Source organism: Syngnathus leptorhynchus, chromosome 6, assembly GCF_054491065.1.
Source record: "Syngnathus leptorhynchus isolate UIUO chromosome 6, UIUO_Slep, whole genome shotgun sequence".
NCBI lineage: Eukaryota > Metazoa > Chordata > Actinopteri > Syngnathiformes > Syngnathidae > Syngnathus > Syngnathus leptorhynchus.
In genome coordinates, this window is record NC_141200.1 from 16650048 (window position 1) to 16673840 (window position 23793).

Below are 23793 nucleotides of genomic sequence, written 5' to 3' on the forward strand. Positions count from 1 at the left end.
TCCAATTCATTAAATCCATCGATCGTCCTTTATGTAAACAATGCCGCATATGCGCCGCACCGCTGACGTTAGACTCGTAAATTGCATTTCTAATTATTCCACAGACCCATATAATGATATATAAAATATATTTCAAATAACTATCATATTACAACAATATTATCAAACCATCTGTGTCACTTCAAATCATTAAATCCATCGATCAAATTCCTCGTCCTTTGTCAACAACGCCGCGCGTCAGCCTTGTCGTTATTCCACAGATCTAGTATATAACTATATTGTAGCGTTAACAAAGTACAAGCAAATACGTGGATTTGGTAAACTGCTCTTTATTTAACAAAACAAGAGTTCAACGAGCTAACAACTACTGAACTGTAATGATAGAAACATATACAAGTTGCTACACGAAATAAAATATATCAAATAACTATAACATAAATAGTTCACCGCCACATGGCCCCAAGCACCGGCGTCGACTTCCAGGCATGCGGCCGCGTGGACTTCTGAGGTGGCATTTCCAGCCACGGAGGTGGAAGAGAGCTCCATAGAGTAGGACCGGGCGTGCGTAAAAGCCATGTCTGAGCCCCATCCACCGTCCCCGGACAGCCACCTGGCCGAGCGCTGGCCCTCGACTTCCATCCACGTAGGTGAAAGAGAGCTCCGTAGAGTAGGGCCGGGCGTGCGTAAAAGCCATGTCCAAGCCCAATCCACCGTCCCTGGACAGCCACCCGGCCGAGCGCCGGCCCCCGACTTGCATCCACGGAGGTGAAAGAGACCTCCATCGAGTCGGACCGGGCATGCGTAAAAGCCATAATAGTTTTTCAAACCTTCTGTGTCACTCCAAATCATTAAATCCTTCAAACTCTTCGTCCTCCGTGTCACTTACAAACAAAGCTGCTAATGATGCCGGTAGTACGTGGGGCCCTTCGTCATCATCGTTATCCCGTGATCGAATCTTTGTCCTTTATGTAAACAACCACCGCGCTGCTGACGTCAGTTTAAATTCAAATTACAGCAATCCCTTGCTACATTACGGTTTGTTTATCGCGGATTCCACCTTTTTTTATTTTTTTTTTATTTTGAAAATTTGTGAAAAAAATTCACATATAAGTCGCTCCTCAGTATAAGTCGCCCCCCCCCACCCAAACTAAGAAAAAAACTGCGACTTATAGTCCAAAAATTACGGTACTCACTTGTGAAACATCAAACAAGGTAAGCATATGTCCTTGATGTCACTGATGCTCATCTGTAGGATGACAACATCATGTCTCCTATGTGCAAAAGTTCTGGACATCAACTTCTTAATGACTGTGCTGTCTCTCTTCTTTGATTCTTCAATTAGTTGGTTTTGGTCTAGCACTGTTCTTTCCTTACTTTCTCCTGCAGGATAGTGAGGGAGAAGCACCACCTCGCCTTTCCGTGCTTTCTTTATATTCTTTGCAGCAAACATGTCATCTGGGTGCTTGTTTCTTGAGTGAGTTGTAGGCAACCTCAGGAAATACAAAATTTCGGAGCTTCGACCTGTAACTTCCCATCTTGTATTTCAAACCATACATCCATCCAAGCCAGCCATTACGACTGCCGAGCTCTGTCAGGCACTGATGTTTTTTGACTAAAGCCTCTGCCACATCACCAATTTGAAGGCCCGTGGTGTAGGGTGTGTAGTAGTGTATGACATGTAGTCAGCTAATTTTTCCATGATGTCAGATCGGACCCGAGTACCATCTTTGAGAAACTCTTCATTAGACATCCTCAGGACTGCCTCTGTTGCCACAGAGAAAAATGGAATGCTGATTTTATTTGGCCATGATTGGCTTTCGGGTGGAGAGAGGAGAATTGTGTCTGTTGAATACACTGTATCTGCTGTTGTATCAGTAGCAGACTTTGAACTGTCATTCACTACATCTGCCTGGTTTTCAGTCAATGCAGTCAATGTAGGAATCACAGGTGATATAATCACAATTTTGATTGTCCCCTTGTGCTTAATCTGGTTGGTAGAATGGAGAGTGAAGTAATCATCAAAGTCCTCATCCAAGTAATGCGGGGTAAAATCCTCAGTGAGTCCAAAAGTCTCTTACAGGCTCATGTAACTGTTCAACAGTACTGGGTATTCCTGCAGACAGTGTAAGCTTTTCACTTCGATGTTCAATAATAACTTTCAAGGCAACCAAATCTATCTGGACAGAAAAAAATATATATATAACCTGAAAGAAGGAAGCTGTTTTTAACATTTAGACTCATTGCCTGCCACTGGCCAACAATGTGACGTTTCAATGTGACGTTTCAATGTAACCATGAGTTTTCCTCCCACAAAATATGCTGCCAATGGATTCCTGTCCCCAAGTTCACTGTGCTTTAGGGGGGACATTTTTCCGGAGTGGTCTAAAATAAATGCCCTAAAATGTTCATCATACTGGCTGTTAAGCATTTTCACAATGAAGCGAATAGAATAGAATAGAATAGAATAGAATAGAATGCCCTTTATTGTCATTTCACAATGCAATTGTATAACAAAATTCGAGAGCTTCTCCATTTCCAGTGCGAATAAGAATGAAGAAAAAGAAATCCCGACAATAAACGTTACAAAAATTAAGAAGTATAAAGGAAGTATCAAGAATAAAAGTAAAAAAAAAAAAAAAAGTATCTTATTTACAGTATATACAATGTGGCTATTTATATTAACATGAATCAGGTATGTACAGGAAGTAAATAATAAATAGTTATTGCACGTAGTCTTGACAGCAGCAGAATTGCTATTGAGACGACACATTATCAGTAGGGTAAAACTAACCTGTCTCACGATGGTCTAATCCCAGCACACGTTCCCTATTAGTGGGTGAACAATCCAACGCTTGGTGAATTCTGCTTCACAATGATAGTAAGAGCCGACAAGCAACTTATTCATGAAATCATTCTTTTTTTCCCCCCCTCTGATAGGGGACGTGAGCTGGGATTAGACCGTCGTGAGACAGGTTAGTTTAACCCTACTGATAATGTGTCGTCGCAATAGCAATTTGACTACTGAATACTGTTCTTCTTGAGGACTCTCAGGAAGTGTAGACGCTGCTGAGCCTTCTTGATGACAGTTGAGGTGTTGCGTGTCCAGGGGAGGTCATCAGAGATCTGGACTCCCAGGAATCTGACGTCGTGGACCCTCTCCACACTCTCGCTGTTGATGAAGAGGGGGGATCCCTTTTCTTCCTCCTGAAGTCCACAATGTCTTTGTGGTATTCAGAGCCAGGTTATTTGTGGAGCACCAGGTCGTGAGCTTCTGGACCTGCTCCCTATAGGGTGTCTCGTCACCATTCGAGATCAGCCCGACCTCTGTGGTGTCGTCAGTAAATATGACAATCATGTTGTGGGCCAGACTGCAGTCGTAGGTATAGAGACAGTAGAGGAGGGGGCTCAGCATGCAGCCCTATAGTGAACCAGTGCTGAGTGTGCGTGTAGCGGAAAGGTGGGGGCAAGGTCTCACAGTCTGGGGCCTGTTGGTCAAGAAGTCCTTAATCCAGGTTGTCGAGTTACATGGTGGATAGGATGGTAAATGATGGTGCGTGAGTGTGTATTGGATTTGGCCCAGACAAATTGGCTAAGATGAAATTCCAAATTTCAAAGATTGACATGGAAGACCTGAAGAAGGGGGCCTGAGTAGGGGTTACTTAAGTTAGTTCTTCAAAATGAACTATTGTTAAATTGGTAAAGGTGAATTTGTTGGTTGAACCAGTAAACCACCATTCCCATTCCAAATTTCACCAGAAGATGACTTAACATGGTAAATTAATAGGTTAAAAAGTCATCGATTAGATGAAGACTTGTTCTGAAGCACAGCATCACACAATTTTGGATGATGTTATATTATTTTGTTATGCTATAATATACTTTGAAACTGCTTGAATATTTTAATTTGTTAACTAGGGAAGCCCGTGCTCATCGTTAAGTAATGAGAATGAGATATGTTAATCACAGTTAGAGTAAGCTGCAATATACTTTATTTTATTTTGCTTTGCAATATTGTATAGTTAGTAGCAACTTGAGCAGCATCATAGCACTGATGTTTCATTTACACATGAATGTATTAATAGTTGAGTAAGGACAAGGGGTTACAGTGATACCGTGGGTGGAAGACTGCAATCCCACGCTTGACCTAGAGGTCACCAGCTTGTCAAAATTTGTTTTTAAGATGCTTGAGTGTTGTAACCTGCTAACGAAGAGAATCCACGATCATAGTTATGATTATGTGTTAAATTGATTATTGTGAAAGTATGTGTTATTATTGTCACGATGTTTAATCAGTATCAAACATGTATGTAATATTAATGTTCCATTTACATATGAATGTATAAATGTGAGCGAAGACAAGGAGGCGGAAAGGGTTTGGGTGATACTCAGTTGAGGTCTAAACAAAATGCTGTTTGACGGAACACAAGTCAGAGAAAAAACATTTGCAAATGTCAAGTTGACGGATAGTTGACAAGATTTGGAAGTGGGAAACAGGATGAAGCATCCCTGAGAAAATGGGCACCTCATCTGGTTGAATCCGGTTGAGACCGGCCGAGATGCAGGTGCAGTCTATTCTGGAAGCATTTGGGTCATCTGAGGCCTATGTAAGATGTCATGGAAAAAAACTGGTAGGTGACCAAGCAGGCACAGTACCTACCCACGAACTAGACCGGTATAAAAGGTTCGTTCGGACAAAGAGTAGCGTTCTCTTTCCCCCGGGGGGCTTGGCCCCTGCGACTACTGCTGTGGGTCGAGCACCGTCCCCGATGTCCACGCAATGTTGTACAGGCGTGTCAGCCATGACAGCCTCACAACATCCAGAGCCTTTAAGTACTCTGCATCCATTGCAGCCTGGTGATCCTCAAAGGGGGATCCTTCCATCTGTGGTCCCTTCTCAAGGTTTCTCATTTTTCCCCTGGTAGGGTTTTTTTTTGTTTTTCCTTGCCCTTTTGGGAGCTCAAGATCAAGGGATGCATTGAGAATAATTGTCAATTGTTTGTCTATTGATTATTTATGTGAAGCCCTTTGAGACTGCTTGTGATTTAGGGCTATACAAATAAACTTGACTTGACAAAACAAAGCATACCGACCAAAATGAAGCAGACAACCTTTCCGTCCAAAATTTTTGCCTTTTGGAATTTCAAAATAGCATTCTGCTACATTGCAATGTCAATTTGAATTGGGTTAAAAATTCAGCACTGGTCAGTGTAAGGAAGACGAGTCAGCAGTCAAACAAAAACATCAGATTCACCAAAATGTAGTTGGCTCAAATAATTGCAATCCAAAGAAAGTCATTCCTCTCAAAATAATTTTCTTATTTGTGTTTTTTTCGTTCAAGGTTTCTGTGATTGAAGGCTCCAGCCCCTTTACAAGTGCTTATGATCTTGACGACATCATGAGGCGCTACCAGGACCGTAACTGTAAGGTTTAAAACAGCTCATGTTTTTGTTCAATACTGCTGATATTTCATGCAAAATATGAATTTTGGACCTAGACAGTTTGCAAATCTGTCATACCACTGTCAGTGGATAGAAGTCCAAACTCTACTAGGCAGCAATTGCCTCAGGCTATACATACTCGAGCTGCCAAGATTAGGCGACTGAGCACAACAATGTGGACAATCAAAATCATTGATCATTGAGTAATTTCATCATTGATGTCGTTAATTAATGTATTTATTTGGTGCTTCATGATCTTAGGCTATACTTACTTGATCTGCCAAGATAAGGCGACTGAGCACAATGATGTGGAAAATCAAAATCATTGACAATTAATTTGATCATCGACATTTTTAATTCTGCACTCATTATATTAAAGCGACCGGCTTCCCATTAAAGGGTTGACTGAAGGGGTGAGGAGACTCGTCCGAGTTCGAACCACCTTTATTAAATTATTCTGAAATCTGAATCTAATCTTTTTAACGCCAATTCCGTCTAAGTCTAACGACGCTCGGTGTAATGTGTAACTAAAATTGAGACACGTCGTCAGAATGACCACGCCCTACCGATGGCTCCCTTCTGTGATTTGTGGCTTTTTTTAAGTCTCGGATATTTTTAGATGTCTTTGTAAAGACCTCAGGGATTCGTTAATTTACACTAGCGCACACTCGCCCTAGTTGTGCCTAAGTACCGTCATTTTCGGACTATAAGTCGCTTCAGAGTATAAGTCGCACCAGCCATAAAATGCACAATAAAGTGAAAAAAAAAACCATATAAGTCGCACCGGAGTATAAGTCGCACTTTTGGGGCAAATTCATTTGTCAAAATCCAACACCAAGAACAGACATGAACCAGCAACAACAGGCTAAACAATATAGTATGCCAACGTGACATATATACAAACGAGGAGCTGAGAACGGGCCTGACGTAACATTCAGAGTTATTTAAATAAGTATTGCATAAATAACACATTTATCAAACCATCTGTGTTACTCCAATTCATTAAATCCATCGATCGTCCTTTATGTAAACAATGCCGCGTATGCACCGCATATGCGCCGCGCCGCTGACGTCGGATTCGTAAGTTGCCTTTCTAATTATTCCACAGACCCATATAACGATATGTAAAGTATATTTCAAATAACAATTTTGTCAAACCATCTTGTGTCACTCCTCACTTATGTACACAACCGCCGCGCGGGTGACGTCACTTGACAGTAATCCCTTGCTATATCGCGGTTCGTTTAACGCGGTTTCACTACATTGCGGATTTTTAAATTTTGAAAATTTGTGAAAAATAATCACATACAAGTCGCTCCTGAGTATAAGTCGCTCCCCCCCACCACCCAAACTATGACAAAAAACGCGATTTATTGTCCGAAATTACGGTAAATAATCTGTCTGTCTCCTCTGGTATAGTGACAACAGTTTTTAAAACCACTATCATTAAACCGCTACTTAAGCGACCAAATCTCGACCCGGACTGTTTCAGTAATTATAGGCCGGTTTCAAATCTCCCATTCATAGCAAAAATTCTTGAAAAAGTAGTAGCGCAGCATCTTTTTGATCACATGGTCACCAATAATCGATTTGAATCTTTACAGTCTGGTTTTAGAGCGAATCATTCCACTGAGACAGCACTTGCTAAAGTGACTAATGAGCTCCTCATAGCTATAGATTCAAACACAACATTCGTCTTATTATTAATCGATTTTAGTGCTGCCTTCGACATTGTAGACTTCAATATTTTATTAGAGCGCCTTAAAACTTGCGTTGGTATTTCAGGGTCAACACTTCACTGGTTTAATTCCTACCTATCCAACAGGACCCACCGAGTGGTCCATGGCAACACGACCTCTGAGCTCAATAACGTTACGTGTGGTGTCCTGTAGGGATCGGTACTCAGACCAATACTGTTTAGTATTTATATGATTCCGCTTGGGGACATAATACGTAAATACAACATTACTTTTCAATGTTACGCGGATAACACTCAATAATATATGCCGTTATCGATGAAAATCCGTGGGACTGTTGGAATCTTGGTGTACCTTGCAGAGATTAAATAATGGATGTCTCTCAATATCTGACGTATTAACCCAGATAAAACCGAGATGTTGATAATTGGTCCTGCTTGTTATCATCACTTATTTAAGGAAACCACTATAAATATCAATAAACGTCCTGTCACTCATAGTGATACTGTAACTAATCTCAGAGTTATATTTGACCAAACGCTCTGGTTTCAAAAACACATTAAGAACATAACTAGAATTGCGTTTTTTTACCTCCGTAATATTGCTATGGTTCATTCGATTCTTTCGACTTGTGATGCGGAAACTATTATACATGCGTTTATTATGTCGCGCCTTGACTATTGTAACGCATTATTCTCTGGCTTCCTAAATCCAGTCTTAAAAGTCTACAGTTAGTACAAAATGCTGTAGCGAGACTGCTCACACGGACGGCAAAATTTGATCACATTACCCCAATATTAGCCAACTTACATCTGCTCCCGGTCCATTTAAGACAGGCGTGTCCAAACTTTTTGCAAGGATGGCCAGATTTGATAAAGTGAAGGGGCCTGGGGGCCAATAGTTTTTTCGGACATTTTTTAACTACAAAAACTTCATACAAAAACAGTGTTATCATACAATTTTCATTGTCACAATTATCTTTATTTTTCAATTGACAAAATAACCAAATATAAGCCATTCAGGCAGATGTGAACAACTCTTAAAAACACAAATTCTGCCTTTCATTTATATATGAAGAGTCAGATAACATTGAAAAAAAATTTATGAAATACCTTTACATGTGTTTAAAATTATTTTTCCCTAATGAACATTTTAAACAGGAGTTATAAGTAATGCAAAGTTGTCTGTTATGATTAAAACTTAAAACAAGTGAATTTTGCTCTTGTCATTTACAATATCTTTCAGAAAACTATAGTTTGTGTCACGTATACAGGGTCATAACATCAACAGTATTAAAATGTCCACTTCGTAGCTTGCTTTAGTAATATTTACTTTTGACTCACAGTCCCGCGTGAAGAATCCCTGTTGTGATGCCAGTTCAGCTTGGAGCTGTTTCACTTTATCAGCACGGTCATTCCCTGTTAGCTTGTCGTATGTGTTAGCATGTTTAGTCTGGTAGTGTCTCTTTAAGTTGAAATCCTTTAACAAGGCAACCGTCTCTTTACAAATTAGACAAACACAATTGCCTTGATTTTCAGTGAAGTATTGTAATTCCCATCTCTCTTAAAAGTGACGGCCCTCAATGTCAACTTTCCTCGTTTTTTTGCAGTCGGCATGGCAGAAATGAGCGGAGAGGTGTTCGCTGCACGGATGCAGACTGATATTATTAGTGGTGCTGTCGCCTTTTGGTAAAAGGAGGAATTATAGTTTCAAGTTTCATGATTTTTTATTCAGTTTAATAGTGCAGGCGGGCCCTAAATAATACATTATAAGACCGAAGCTGCGGGCCGTATGAAATCTGACCGGGGGCCGGATTTGCCCTGTGGGCCGGACTTTGGACATGCCTGATTTAAGATGTGACTTCAAGGTTCTTCTATTAACTTATAAATCACTATATGGCTTAGCGCTTTCGTATCTCGTCGTATCTTGTTCCATACGTTCCGTCCCGTAACCTCCGCTCGCAAAATGCCAGTCTTTTAGTGACCCCGAGTGCCAAAAAGAAGTTTGCAGGGTCTAGAGCATTTTCTATAAGGGCTCCAGAGCTTTGGAATGCCCTACCGATAGATATTCGAACTGCTACCTCAGTTGAAACATTTAAGACACGATTAAAGACACATTTTTATGACATGGCCTTCAATTAACCTGTGGTGGCTGATTCGGCTGGAGTTTGTGTTTTCGCCCCCCTCTCCCCGCCTGGGGAGGTGGTTAGGTGACACCCAAACTTATAACAGATGCCTGGATTTCTCGTGGACCAATCGGGATGGGATGAGGGAAATGCGGCGGATTACTACCCTCAAAGACACTGCCAGGACAATTGAGGGCACTTCCTGCAGCTCTTCACTTTGAATTGGACATCCACTTTTTCTTTGGATTGTTTTATATTGTGTTCTATGTGCCCTCACTGCATCCATTGCAGCCTGGTCATCCTGGAAGGGGGATCCTCCCATCTGTGGTCTCTTCTCAAGGTTTCTCATTTTTCCACCAGTATGGGTTTTCTGAGTTTTTCCTTGTTCGCCTCAGAGTTTAAGATTAGGGGATGTTTGAGAATAATTGTCAATTTTTGTACATGTGAAGCCCTCTGAGACTTGCTTGTGCCTTAGGCAATTTTACCATGTGGCCGACGATATGAACGTATACATTATGCTTGTCCTTGAGTGATTGTACAAGTGTAGGCTCCAATCACTCCATTGGATCAGCAGAGTTTGAGAACTGACTGGAGGGGTGCTGGTCAGTGGGGATCAATGCAATTTTCAACTCAAATGTCCAGTCAAAAGGATGATCATTTTAAAACAAAATTGAGAAAGGGAAGCTTTCAGCTGCAGGGGAAAGTTCCAAGTATTGTAGTGTAAAATTTGTTATATAGGTTTTATGTTTTATGCATACAAATGTTCTACATACGTTTATATCGATTGTATATGTATTGTATGAAATTGTTCTTTAAAATTCTTTTTTAACTCAACATTTTATTTCAGTGACCACGGTACTTTCCTGTCCCACACTGGTGTGGACTACTGGACGGGCTGCTGGTTCTCCTTTTCATCTTATTGCAGACATTCACTACCCTATGGAGGTCATTAGATATCCTTTCATAAATATATTTGATCAAAGTTTTTTTTAATTTGCAATTAACATCACAGCACTATACAAAATTAATTTATAATAAATGTGTGAACTTGTGCATAGTAATTACTTCTTTAACTGTTTGCCCTCACCTATTATCCTGGCTTCTGGGAAACCATCAAGTTTGCCTGGATCCAGTATGTCAGTGTTCTTCTGATCTTTCTCTGGGTCTTTGAACGAATCCAGACATTTGTTTTTCAGAACCAAGTTTTAACCACTGTACCCATAAGTATTGAAAAACCTCACCAGCCTTGATAATGTGTGACAGTAATCATTTCATTAAATTAGTGAAATTAATGCATGTGGGGTAAGCACTGATCCGGGCTAAATAAGAACTAGTGTTTTTAATGATGACTAAATAATATATCTGATATCTGCCGCATGTCCCAACCCTGTTCCTTTTAAAAAATAGCTAATTTTATTTAGAGAAGGCACCATGACAAATTAAAAACTATATTCTGCCCCCCGCCATTGAACATGTTGTGGTTGCATCCATTCTGTAATTTAATGACATTTTGCAAAAAATTGTTTCAAATAAAGAATCAGCTCAACTTTTTTTGCAAACACTTTTGAAAAAACATCCATCAATTTTCTGAACTGCATTATCCTTACGGGGGTTGCTGGCATGCTGGAACCTTTCCCAGTAGTCTTTGGACTGTAGGCAAGGTACACCCTGAAATGGCCACCACCCAATCTCGCGGGCCAATTTTGGGCCGCCATCTATTCTCTCTGGCCCGCGAGATAACGTAAATATGATGTACTAAAAAAAAAATTTTTTTTCAACCCCATAATTTTTTTAAAGAAAAAAAGGGCATACATTTGATGGGATTGTTGTATGCCATAAAACAATCCCATCAAATTCGTCCTTAGTGTTAAATTAACAACATAACAAGGTCTGTTCAAATAGAATTTAAATGCATATTAAAGTAAGATGATGTTTATTTTAATATAATTTAATAATTTAAATAGTAGCCCCCCCCCCAAAAAAAAAGCAATGGCCCGCGATGCCATTGTCAGAATTTGTTTTGGCTTGCGTCCAAAAGTAATTGCCGACCTCTGTTATAGACAAACAACCATTCACAGTCATATTCACACAATTTGAATCGGTCAATTGGCCTGCCATGTATGCTTTTGTAATGAGGGAGGAAACCGCAGTACCTTGCACTTCTGAACTGTGAGGCGGACATGCTAACCAGGGTGCTGAAAACCTCCATAGCTGAAACAAAGTTCTCTACGTGTCAAAGTAAAGTAAAATTTATTTATAGAGCCCTTAATGACAAAATAGTCTCACGGTTGACAAATATTGAGGACATTCCCTGATCTTAACCCCACAGGAGGGCAAGGAATAAATAAAAAAATCAGCTGGGAATAAATAAACAAAATACATTGGGAAAGGGCCGGAGATGGGAAGAATCCTCCTCCCAATATGACCAGGCTGGAGCTTGAACTGAAAATAGTAGTCATTTCCCAACCCTTCTGGGTTTGATTCGCAGCAATTGTGACCATGTAAAAGTGTCCTTGAGCAAGACACAAAGCCTCCAGTTTCTCCTGATGGTATGTCATCAGTAGGTAAATGAGAAAGCAGTGTAAAGTGCTTTTAGTACCCATCCATCCATCCATTTTCTGAACCGCTTTGTCCCTACGGGGGTCGCGGGCGTGCTGGAGGCTATCCCAGCCGTCATCGGGCAGCAGGCGGGGGACACCCTGAACTGGTTGCCAGCCAATCGCAGGGCACACAGAGACGAACAACCATCCGCACTCGCACTCACACCAAAGGGCAATTTGGAGTGCTCAATCGGCCTACCAAGCATGTTTTTGGGATGTGGGAGGAAACCGGAGTACCCGGAGAAAACCCACGCGGGCTCAGGGAGAACATGCAAACTCCACACAGGGAGGGCCGAAGGTGGAATCGAACCCGCACCCTCCTAACTGAGGCGGACGTGCTACCCAGTGCGCCACCAAGCCGCCGGCTTTTAGTACCAATTGTAAAAAAGCGCTATACAAGCACAGGCCATTTACCATTTAATCAGAATACTGTGTTTTGACTAATAGGAGCACACAGAACATATTGCCAAGAAAATGTTTTACTTGATTTACACTTTGTTGACTGGCTGCTTTTGCACCTGTTGGTGGTCACAAGATGACAGGTCAGACTAGGAGAGAGAATATTTACGACACGTCTGATATATTTAAAGCCTTTTTTTTTACCTAAGCGGTTCCTCGTCTTAAGCGTCGTAAAGGGAAAGGAAGTGATTCGTAGTGTGCGGGAACTAGTTGGTGCGCGCGGCGGAATACACCACGAGAAAGGCTGTGGACCAAGGAAGACAGCGTTACCCACTCATATGGTATACACCATTTTGGCCTGATGCGTTGTCTCTCTTGCGTGTTATCATGTTTGTGAACCTTTTTCCTTTCATTATGGCTCCCAGGCATAAGACAGACTCTTCTGATCACACTGCATCAAAAAAAAGGAAGGTTATTCAAGATTCAAGAAGAATTTATTCGCCATGTTTGAGCGTGCCAAACAAGGAATTTGACTTTGTTACATCACAGTCTCTGTTCAACATTTAGGTGACTAACAACACTCAGGACATGTGAAAATGACAATATTCTCAGCCATCCCCTGATCTTAAACTCCCATGAGGGCAAGGAAAAACTCAAATCTCCGACTAGGGGAAGTGAGAAACCTTGAGAAGAGACCACAGATGGGAGGGTCCCTCTTCCAGGATGACCAGGCTGCAATGGATGCAGAGAAGACACATAGTGCAGTGTAGACAATCCAAAAAGGTGTGGAGAGCAGGATGTTATTGCACAGCAATAACTCTGAGACTCTAAGAGTAGTGTGAGTTCATCAGAGCAACAGCCTGGGGGAAGAAGCTGTCTCTGTGTCTGCTGGTTTTGGCGTACAGAGCCGTCCGGAGGGGAGTAGTTCAAACAGACTGTAACTTGGGTGAGAAGGATGTAGAGATGTTGCTTGCGGATTTCCTGGTCCTGGACATGTACAAGTCTTGGATAGATGGGAGGTTGATTCCAATGATCTTTTCTGCAGTCCTGATTGTCCGTTGCAGTCTGTGCTTGTGCAGTGATGGAGGTGCAGAGGACAGACTGGATGATGGCAGTGTAGAAGGTCTTCAGCAGCCCCCTGCGGCAGGTTGTACTTCTTGAGCAGTCTCAGGAAGTACAGCCTCTGCTGGGCCTTCTTCCGGACAGAGTCTATATGGCCGGTCAGTTTCAGGTCCCGTGAGATTGTGGTACCCAGGAACTTGAAGTCTGAGAAGAGTATAGTATTACTAAGGATAGTGAGGGGTGAAAGTGGTGAAGGATCTCGCCTGAAATCCACTGTCATCTCCACGGTCTTGAGCGGGTTCAGCTCTAGGTGATTTTGGCTGCGCCAGTGGACTAGCCGCTCCACCTGTCTGTACGCAGTCTCATCACCGTCCCGGATCAGTCCGATGAGAGTCGTGTCGTCTGCATACTTCAGGAGCTTCACAGGAGAGTCACCTGAGGTTGTTGGATATCTATACTGATATGGACAGTTTAATATCTCAGGATCAAAAGGATGCCACATCTTTTGATGGAAATAAAAATGTTCAGCCTACAGAGGGCTCAGTATATCGACACCCCAAAAATCTAACAGAAAAAATGATGTGGCAGGCTCGTCCATTTTGCCTAAATTCAATTTCTGCAATTCAAAACTCTTTTCAATATCTTGTGTAGCCCCCACATGCTTGTATGCATGCTTGACAACATCGCGGCATGCCCCTAATGAGACGACGGATGGTGTCTTGTGGGATGTCCTCCCAGATCTGTCTAAGGGCATCAGTGAGCTCCAGCAAAGTCTAACGAGCAACCTGGCGGCGTCTGATGGACCGAAACATTATGTCCCAAAGATGTTCTATCGGGTTTGGATCAGGTGATTGTGAGGGCCATTCAATTGTGTCAATTCCTTCATCCTCCAGATACTGTCTGCATACTCTTGCCACATGAGGCCGGGAATGTCGTGAATCAGGAGGAACCCAGGCCAATCAAGCTCCATGGTGCTAAGTAGTGAGCATAGGGCACACTACAGGACGTTGTGCCCTGAGGCCACCCTCGTGAAGTCTGTTTCTGACTGTTTGGGCAAAAACATTCACACCAGTAGCCTGCTGAAGGTCATTCTGTAGGATTCGGGCAGTGCTCAACCTGTTCCTCCTTGCACAAAGCAGCGGATATCGGTCCTGCTGTTGGGATGAGGACCATCTACGGCCCTGTGCAGCTCTCCTAGAGTAACTGCCTGTCTCCTGGAATCTCCTCCATGCTCTGGAGATTGTACTGGGAGACACATCAAATCTTCTTGCAACAGCACGCATGGATGTGTCATCCTGGAGGAGTTGGACAATCTGCGCAACTTCAGGAGGGTTAAGAAATTGCCTCATGCTTCCAGTCGTGATAATGACTGTTGCTAAAGCCAACACTTGTGGAAAAACAGTTAAAAAAGATCAAGAGGGAGGAGCTTGAAATGGCCTCCACCTGCAAAACCAGTCCTGCTTTGGGGACCATCTCGTTGTTGCCCCTCTAGTCTACCTGTTGTTAATTCCATCAACACCAATGCAGCTGAAAGTGATTAACAACCCCCTCTGCCACGTGCCTGACCAAAACCTTATCAGAAAAGTGTAATAGAATTCATACCATACCCTGCTAAAAAAACTGTTCCTTTAATTTTTTTGAGCAGTGTATATAACCACAAATGAAATACTCTCAGCAACACACCAAACATAAGTCATCGAGACAACAAAATACATTTGCTGGCGATCGTTAGTCACCGTAGTGCTGCGTAACGGCTACTTGTACGATGCGAGGCAAACTTAAAGGAGCGCGCCGGAGCTGTCAATCAAACGGCGCGCACACGAAGCAAACCGCGATCGGACAAACCGGACAACAGTGCACAATAGTAACAATGAAATGTATAGACTCACTTTGTGTCAAAGACGCACACGATCACAGCAAAATATTCAGTCGATACCAGCAACCTTTAATTTACGGCTGCGCACAAGTGAATGGGTATAATGTCCCGACCCTGAATGTAAGACGACCCCCAGTTTTTCAGTCTTATTTCAATGCAAAAAACATTGTCTTATATTAGGGCCAATACGGTAATTTGTTTTGAGTTCATGCATTGTGTTGATTTTGCAGTTTGAACAAGATTTTATTTGTAATTAAAAAGGGATGCACATATGAAACTGGTGGGGTTTGTTATCTCCAACAAGGTTAAGAACCACTGGCTTAGAGTATCATGTATGGTACTGTATGGTATACTGCATGGTATGGTATTTACACACAGTGTAATATAGTATGTTGCGACTTACACCAAAATTTGGTTTGCGTCGACACGTAGGAACGGATCAACGTCGTAAACCGAGGACCTATGTAAGTTGCCATTGTTCGGATAGGCCTCTTTGGCATTTGTGATTAGCTAAGTAGCTTGAGCTATGCCATCATATCGCTGTAACCTATCTCTAGCTTTCACTGGTTTTCCATTCTCTATGACACTCATTGCACATATGTAGAGGTTGATCTCAGTTAAAACTACAAGGTCACCTTGTTGCCTTCTTGCACGAGGGCGGTCAAGTGTAGTATAAGAATAGTAGTAGTAGTAGAGTGGAAAAACACTGAAGACCTGATTGAGCTGCGGCCCCTATGTTCGTTTCTCTCCAACGAAGCCCGCACAAAGCCCAGTTTGACTCGATTCCAGACCCACTTCCACTCTTTCCACCTCATTGTGCTTCTCTGTTCTCTTAGGCCAGGGGTCGGCAACCCGCGGCTCCAGAGCCGCATGCGGCTCTTTAGCACGCCCCTAGCGTCTCCCTGGAATTTTTGCAAAAATGCGAGAAAATGGGAAAATATGTTGTTTTTGTTGTTGTTGTTTTTATATGGTAATCATGACACACCCATTCTCATGATGTAAAAATGTATGTAGATGTAAATATATTAAAAATACCAAATTTAAGAATGGCGTCAAATAGCAAAATTGCATCATGGTCTACGACACAGCACATAAGAGTTGTAAACAAACAAGTGTGTGAGTGACTGGCCATGGATTCAAAAGGCAAAAAGAGAAAGATTGCTGATGAGAACAGAGGCTTTAAGAAAGAATGGACTGAACTATTTGCTTTCGTTGCCAATGCTGAAGCATTGCCTGCATGTTTGATTTGCAATGAGAAGTTGTCAAATAACAAGAGGAATTTGGAGCGACATTTTCAGATAAAGCATGCTAAATTTGCTGCCGATCACCCAGTTGTAACTGAGAGGAAACGTGCAATTGTGCAGTGCTGGTGGAGAAATTTGAGGACCAAAAAAACTTTTCCAAGAAGTGGATTTCATCTCCAAACTCTACTACTTAAAGGGAAATGTGCTTTCAGCGGTTTGCAAACATATTTTTTAAGGTTGTGTGAAACATATAATCATATCAATATAATATCTAGTATTGGAGTGCTTGTGTGGATTGGTGGGGGTGAGGAATGTGCAGGCACACTGCATGAACTTGTTTTCTTCTAAGAGTTATGGAACAGGGAGGCCCAGGAAGGGATACCAGACAGGGAGTACCGGACGATAACACCTCAAGGTCGGTGAGGAACGAGAACAAAGAACAACACCACGTCCAGGTGGTTGGGCTTCGAGAGGAAAAAACCAACCCCCTGACCAGAGTGATGACACCTCGACGGGGAGGAGATGACCATCGACCAATCATCACACAATATTTTGCATGCTTTAATATTCATATTGTGTTTCTTTAAAACTGGGCAACCCGGAAGAATGTGTCGTCTTTTGGTGGTCACAAAAACGCACGAGTTTTAGTGTGAGGGACCCGGGACCCAGGCCTGTATTAGTGCGCTTTGTTAGGAATAAACAATTGGTAAATTTGGTCTGATTGATCTACTGGTCTTCTCTTTGACAGAACGTACTCGCAAAATTGTTAGGTGCGCCAGTGTGTGGATTGGGACATAGAAACTTGTGTTAAGTGTTGATCGCAATTTGGAGTCAGATCAATAGCTAAAATCCGTATCCTAACATACTGCTGCAGGTTTTGTTGCAGCCCGATAGATAAGAAAGCGCGGAAAACCATTCACCGATGGCGAGTACATGAAGGGATTCATTCATTAAAATATCAGAGTGTCTATTTTCGGACTTCAAAAATAAAACCGAAATCATTCAGAAAAGTAAAGACATGGCTCTCCGCACAAACAATATCAATTCCGATATTGGACAGCTCTGCTATGCACTCTATGAACTCTAATTGGCCGTGAAGAGGGAGCAACAGCAATGTATACATGTTCTATTAGGGTGGACAATCTCTGTACAATATGATGCTCATATATGTACAATTCTTTTATTATTTTATGCAAACATAACTGCTCAATCAGAACACGAATACAACACACAACTGTATGAACACACACATAGGCAAACTCGCACGCACACACAGGGGGGTGACGACCCCCACACTCAGGTACGAAATGGTCATGTGACAAGTTTCCGCCTTTCCGGGCAGTATAAAAGAAGCTGACCTGGAGACAGAAGCTGTTGTTTCATCTACTGCCGTCCCATGTGTATTGAGCGCCATTAAACAACCCAAGATCTTGCCAATAAAGAACCAACTCTAAACTCCACACCTTTGCTTTCCTGGCTCAACAATGGACATCCCCCACAACACGCAACAGCCGCAAGAATAAATGATTGAATTGATACCACTATTATTATTTTTTTTTTAATTATTTTATTAGTAAGCATACAGCTTATGTATTGACAGTCTATGTTGCCTTATAAAATACTTCGGGCCACTTATTGATTTTATGACACAATGCTTCGGGCCAGTCCAATATTAGACGCGGGCCGCATTTGGCCAATGAGCCTTGACTGAGTCATAGTGGCATCATTCAGCAGATCCTTTGCGGGACTGATGAGTGACCAGTTAAGGACTTTCCAGTGACATAAGCACTGGCTACTTATATACATCTCCTGATAAAACCTGTTAAATTTTAAGATTAATTTGTCCTATTAAAACATACAGGTGGCTCGGTGGCGCACTGGGTAGCACGTCCACCTCACAGTTAGGGGGGTGCGGGTTCAATTCCACTTCCGGCCCTCCCTGTGTGGAGTTTGCATGTTCTCCCCGTGTCCACGTGGGTTTTCTCCGGGCACTCCAGTTTCCTCCTACATCCCAAAAACATGCTTGGTAGGCCGATTGAAGACTAAATTGTCCCTAGGTATGAGTGCGAGTGCGGCTGGTTGTTCGTCTCTGTGTGCCCTGCGATTGGCTGGCAACCGCTTAAGGGTGTCCCCCGCCTGCTGCCCGATGATGGCTGGGATAGGCTCCAGCACCCCCGTGACCCCCGTGGGGACAAAGCGGTTCAGAAAACGGATGGATGGATGGATAAAACATCTACTTTAAAGAGTCCATGTATCTAACATCACTCAAAGTATTCATAGCATTCTCTCTTTCATTCATTCGTGTATTTTTCTACTCATCCCCACCGCATCAGACCCCCCACCCTACCTCTCTCTCTCTCTCTCCTGATGAATGATTACTGTCAAATATGTCAATATGTAATGGGTTTTGCAGCAGTGTCATAACGCCTTCAATATCAGTGCGTTCTACGGCAGTGGAGGGTGCTGTTGCGCCCGCGCACTGACTCGCCTCTCTCTAAGCTGTGTGCATGCCACCTGTCTCACAAATAAACAGAGTTCGATAAACCGCACGACTCGGATCATCTTACATTGTGTCAGAAGTGGGATAAACAATTCAGTATGGCAAAGTTTAATCTCCCATCGGGTTTTTTGCTTGATAAGCCAACTGAATGGCCGGACTGGAGGCAACGTTTTGAGTGTTTTCGGCTCGCAACAAAGCTGGACAAGGATGACAGGAGAGTTCAGGTGAGCTCTCTGATATATGCCGTGGGTAATGAAGCCGGTAAGTATTCACCTTTACCGAAGAGGGGCACAGAGATGATTTTGGCGTCATGGTAAAAAAGTTTGATGACTACTTTTTTACGCGGAGGAATATCATCCATGAGAGAGCCGTTTCCACCAGCGCGTGCAGCGGCCAGGCGAAAGTGCGGAGTGTTTTATCCGAGCTCTTTACGACCTATCAGAACTCTGTGACTTTGGAGTGACTCGGGAAGAAAATACCCGCGACCGCATTGTCGTCGGGATAATTGATAAAGAGCTCTCGCACAGGTTGCAAATGATACCGGACGTGACGCTCGCTCTGACAATACAGAGAGTCAGGCAGTCTGAGGAGGTCGCAGCACAAGGCAACACTATGGGCCAAGTGCATGAGGTGTAACGCAGACGTGACAAAAGTCGCTGGAATCAAAAAGGCAAACCCTAAAGGAAGAAAAGGAGGACCAAATGATAATAAATGTGGTAGTTGTGGAAAAGCACCCCATGGCAAAAAAAAGATGCCCTGCATTATTAGGGTCTACATGTAACCACTGCCACAAAACAGGCCATTGGCCAAAGATGTGCCGCAGCAAGTCTGTCGGCGAAATTACAGAGACTGAACAGAAAGACCAGATGTCTTTTTATTTGGGCTCGGTAAACACTGCGGAGGACAAAAGACAGTGGACAGTGCAGCTCAAGGTGGATTCCACTAAGATGGAGTTCAAAATTGATAAAGGAGCAAATGTCAGCATATTAAGTGAGGATTCATTCCAGAAACTCAACCCACCTAAAGCTCTGCTACCAGCCAAAATTCACCTCAATAGCCCTGGAGGTGGGCTATGGTGCCTGGGTTGCATCAATGCAACCATCCACTACAAGGGAAAGAATTACCCTCTGAATGCGTATGTGGTGCGAGGCCCAACTGTCAGTAATTTACTAAGCAGACCTCTGTGTATTAAAATGAACCTTGTACTGCGAGTAGACGGTGTGACACAAGCCATCCACGACGTTCAGCAAGCTTTTGATGAGCACTAAAAACGGATCCTGTAAAAATCCAGCTGAAGGACGACGCAACCCCATACGTCGTGCACACTGCCTGCCGCGTGCCCTTCCCGCTCTTGGACAAGGTGAAAGAGGAACTACACTAGATGGAGAAGGCTGGCGTTATTGAACGGGTGACGCAACCGACTGAATGGTGTGCGCCCATGGTACCGGTTCTAAAGAAACACACAGGCAAAGCAAGGATATGCGTTGACCTGAAGAGGTTAAACGAGTCTGTAAGAAGAGAGCGATACGTCCTGCCCAGTGGTGACGAAATTACAGCCAAGTTAAGTGGAGCAGCTGTGTTCTCTTCCATGGATGCTGCGAGTGGATTTTGGCAGATTCCATTGCACCTGGACAGCTGTAAATTGACAATGTTCATCACACCCTTCAGCAGGTACTGCTTTGAAAGATTACCTTTTGGTATTTCCAGCACCTAAGATCTTCCAATGAAAAATGTTAGAGGTTCTGCAGGGGCTGGACGGTGTTGAAGTTTTCATGGATGACATTCTTGTTTGTGAAACTACAATGAAGGAACACGATGAGAGACTGGAAAAGATCCTTAGGCGTGTCGAGGCGGCAGGCCTGAAACTCAACAGAGACAAATGCTCATTCAGACAGAGCCAGCTACGCTTTCTGGGACATCTCATTGACAAGACGGGAGTTAGGCCTGACCCGGAAAAAGTGGGAGCCCTCTGACAACGAGCACCACCTGAAAATGTACAGGATCTGAAGAGAGTCCTTGGCATGGTGAACTATCTTGGAAGATATGTCCCTAACCTAGCCACAAAGAGACTGCAACTTTACGAGCTCCTTAAGAGTAGGAACACTTGGATGTGGGGCCACTCACAACAGTCAGCTTTCCAGAGCATCAAAACGATGTTAACAACTGCACCAGTTCTCGCATTCTATGATGTTGCCAAGCCCACTGATGTGTCAGCCGATGCGAGCAGCTACGGTCTGGGGGATGTGCTCCTCCAACTCCATGGAGAAGAATGGAAGCCTGTTGCGTACTGCTCGAGGCGTATCACAGAGGCAGAAACTCACTACCCGCAGATTGAGGAGTCTCTTGCCAGTGTATGGGTGTGTAAGAAATTTACCTCTGTGACTTGGACCAGTTTAGGCTCGAGACAGACCTCAAGCCATTGGTACCACTTATCAACAGCCGAAGGTTAGACAATGTTCCTGTGAGGTGCCAGTGCTTAATGATGAGACTCCTGAGATACAATGTTAAGGCGGAATATGTACCTGGGAAGACCCTCATTGTGGCAGACACCCTGTCTCGCAGCCTTCAAACACAGGTAATGAACGAAGCGGACACACATGGAGATGTGGCCTGCTATGTAGCCACAGTGCTGCGTGGAGTCCCGGCATCGGCTGCAAAGATGGAGAGCATCAGAATGGCAACAGCAACTGACAGTGAACTACAGGAGGTCATTAAATTGTTGCTGTACGACAGCAAACTTCTGCTAAATATTAAAAACTATGCAAAGGTGAAAAACTAGCTATCAGAAGCTGAGGGACTGTTAATAAGAGGAACAAGGATTTTAGTTCCAAAGACAATGCGTGCAGAGATCTTTCAGAAGATCAGGGGCTAACAAAGTGCAGATATAGGGCCAAAGCATCAGTGTGGTGGCCCGGACTCTCTGTGGAAATCCAGAGTATGCTCGAGTCATGCCAGGCATGTCTGGAGATGAAACGAAGCAAAAACCAGGAGCCACTTATTTCTACAGTGCTGCCAAGTCGTCCATGGAAAAGATTGGTCTCGATCTTTGCGAGCACAACAAAAGAAGCTACCTTGTGGTCTCCGCCTACTATTCTCGGTTTCTGGAGATACTGCACCTGCCAACGGCGACAACCACGCAGGTCATACTCACACTGAAAGCTACCTTTGCTCGATTTGGCATCCCGGACGAGGTAGTCAGTGACAACGGACCTCAATTTTCCAGTATGGAATTTCGACAGCTGGCTGAGCGGCTCGACTTGGTCCACATCACATCCAGTCCTCACACCCCCAGAATAATGGCCATGCGGAGAGGGCTGTCCAGATGGCTAAGAGGATTCTTAAGCAGGATGACCTGTTATTGGCACTCATGTCCTATCGGTCGACTCCGTGCACCTCCACAGGGGTCAGCCCTGCAGAACTGCTAATGGGTAGGAATATAAGAACGACGCTACCTACGCTGGAGAAGAACCTGTAACCTAAATGGCCCAACAGGTTGGCTGTCAAACAGAAGGACGCGATGGAGAAGGCTAGACAAGCCTTTTACTACAATAGACGACATGGCACCAGGCCGCTACCTGCCCTTCTTCCTGGAGCCACAGTTGACACCAAATTGGATCACAAAAAGGCTTGGAAGTCCCCAGGAGTCATCGTGAAGGAGGCTGCCTCCCCGAGATCTTACCTCGTCGATGTGGACGGTGAGACGGTGCTACGCCGGAACAGGCTTCATCTCCACACGAGACCAACTCCTCTTCCGACGTCCGCTGTCCAACCGCACCCTTTCAGAAGTGTGAGGTGTGACTTCCAATCCACAAGTGTCACCAAGTCAGAGACGATCCCTACAATACCAAGTGTTGTCACCGACCCGGCAACCTCTCACACGGTTGGGACACATCTGTAAAGTCAAAGTCTGCTTTATTGTCAACTTCTTCACATGTCAAGACACACATAGAGATCGAAATTGCGTTTCCAACTATCCCACGGTGACAAGATATATCACATATTTTTTATATATATATATATATATATATATATATATATATATATATATATATATATAACATAGTAGTGAAGAGTAGTGCGTAAACGGGTCATGTAATGTGAATGTTCAAGTGTTATTAGCTGATATCCACATGCAGATTTCAAATTGATTAATGTTTTCTGGTTCTTTTTGTGGTTCATAATTGCAGGAGGGCTATACAAGTGAGGCCTGAAGAATGTACGTCTGTTACTGTTGAGAGAGAGAGGAAGATGGATATTTTGGGACAGCTGCTGTTTGAGTTTGTAATGTGGTGAAAAAAAGTTTAACCTGAAAAGGGGGAGATGTCACATGTCAATATTTAATGGGTTTTGCAGCAGTGTTGTAATGCCTTTGATGTCAGTGCGTTCTACGGCGGTGGAGGGTGCTCTTGCGCACGCACAATGGCTCACCTCTCTCTAAGCTGTGTGCATGCCACCTGTCTAGCAAATCAACCACACGACTCGGATCATCTAACAAGTACAAGAAAATTCGGTCACTATAATTAGACATTTTATTGGGCATAAGGAGGAGGATGAAGACAAACAGTGGTTTAGTACAAATTTAATGTTTTTGTGAATCATAAAGGTGAGATAAAGGAGTACCATAGGACCATAAGTCACAGTTACAGTAGTTTGGCCGGGGATGTGACCTATACTCAGGGGGGACTTATGTGTGGAATTATTAACACGTTATTGTACAATTTTGCATGCTATTTTCACGCTAAACCTCATGAGGATGCTCTAGGCCTGTGGAATAATTGGAACTGCAACTGGCGATGAGTCTGACGTAAAACACCTAGAAGAGGAAGCGCTGCATCTTCTACCTCCCGAGTTG

General features: G+C 43.3%; 2 protein-coding genes across 3 annotated transcripts in view; one reads left to right on the plus strand and one right to left on the minus strand.

The window, feature by feature from the left end:
* The window catches only part of tmem231 (transmembrane protein 231), a 54701-nt gene extending 43882 nt beyond the window's left edge, over nt 1-10819 (plus strand). For both annotated transcript variants that reach the window (XM_085914984.1, XM_085914985.1), the window contains 3 exons: nt 5339-5420; nt 10108-10213; nt 10348-10819. In XM_085914984.1, the coding sequence (XP_085771110.1) occupies nt 5339-5420; nt 10108-10213; nt 10348-10510 (351 nt within the window). In that variant the 3' untranslated portion in view covers nt 10511-10819. The remainder of the gene's footprint in view (nt 1-5338; nt 5421-10107; nt 10214-10347) is intronic.
* Nucleotides 1-22683, minus strand: LOC147056193 (uncharacterized). The gene is made up of 2 exons (XM_085914990.1): nt 22621-22683; nt 1-13756 (listed from the first exon to the last, which is right to left on the minus strand). The coding sequence occupies exon 2, from the start codon at nt 13599-13601 to the stop codon at nt 13107-13109; it is 495 nt and encodes a 164-aa protein (XP_085771116.1). The 5' UTR covers nt 13602-13756; nt 22621-22683; the 3' UTR covers nt 1-13106.
* Between the last annotated feature and the right edge of the window lie 1110 nt (nt 22684-23793).

Coding starts and splice junctions, on each gene's coding strand:
- LOC147056193 (XM_085914990.1), bottom strand. CDS start 13,601: ATGACAGTGGATTTCAGGCGAGATCCTTCACCACTTTCACCCCTCACT.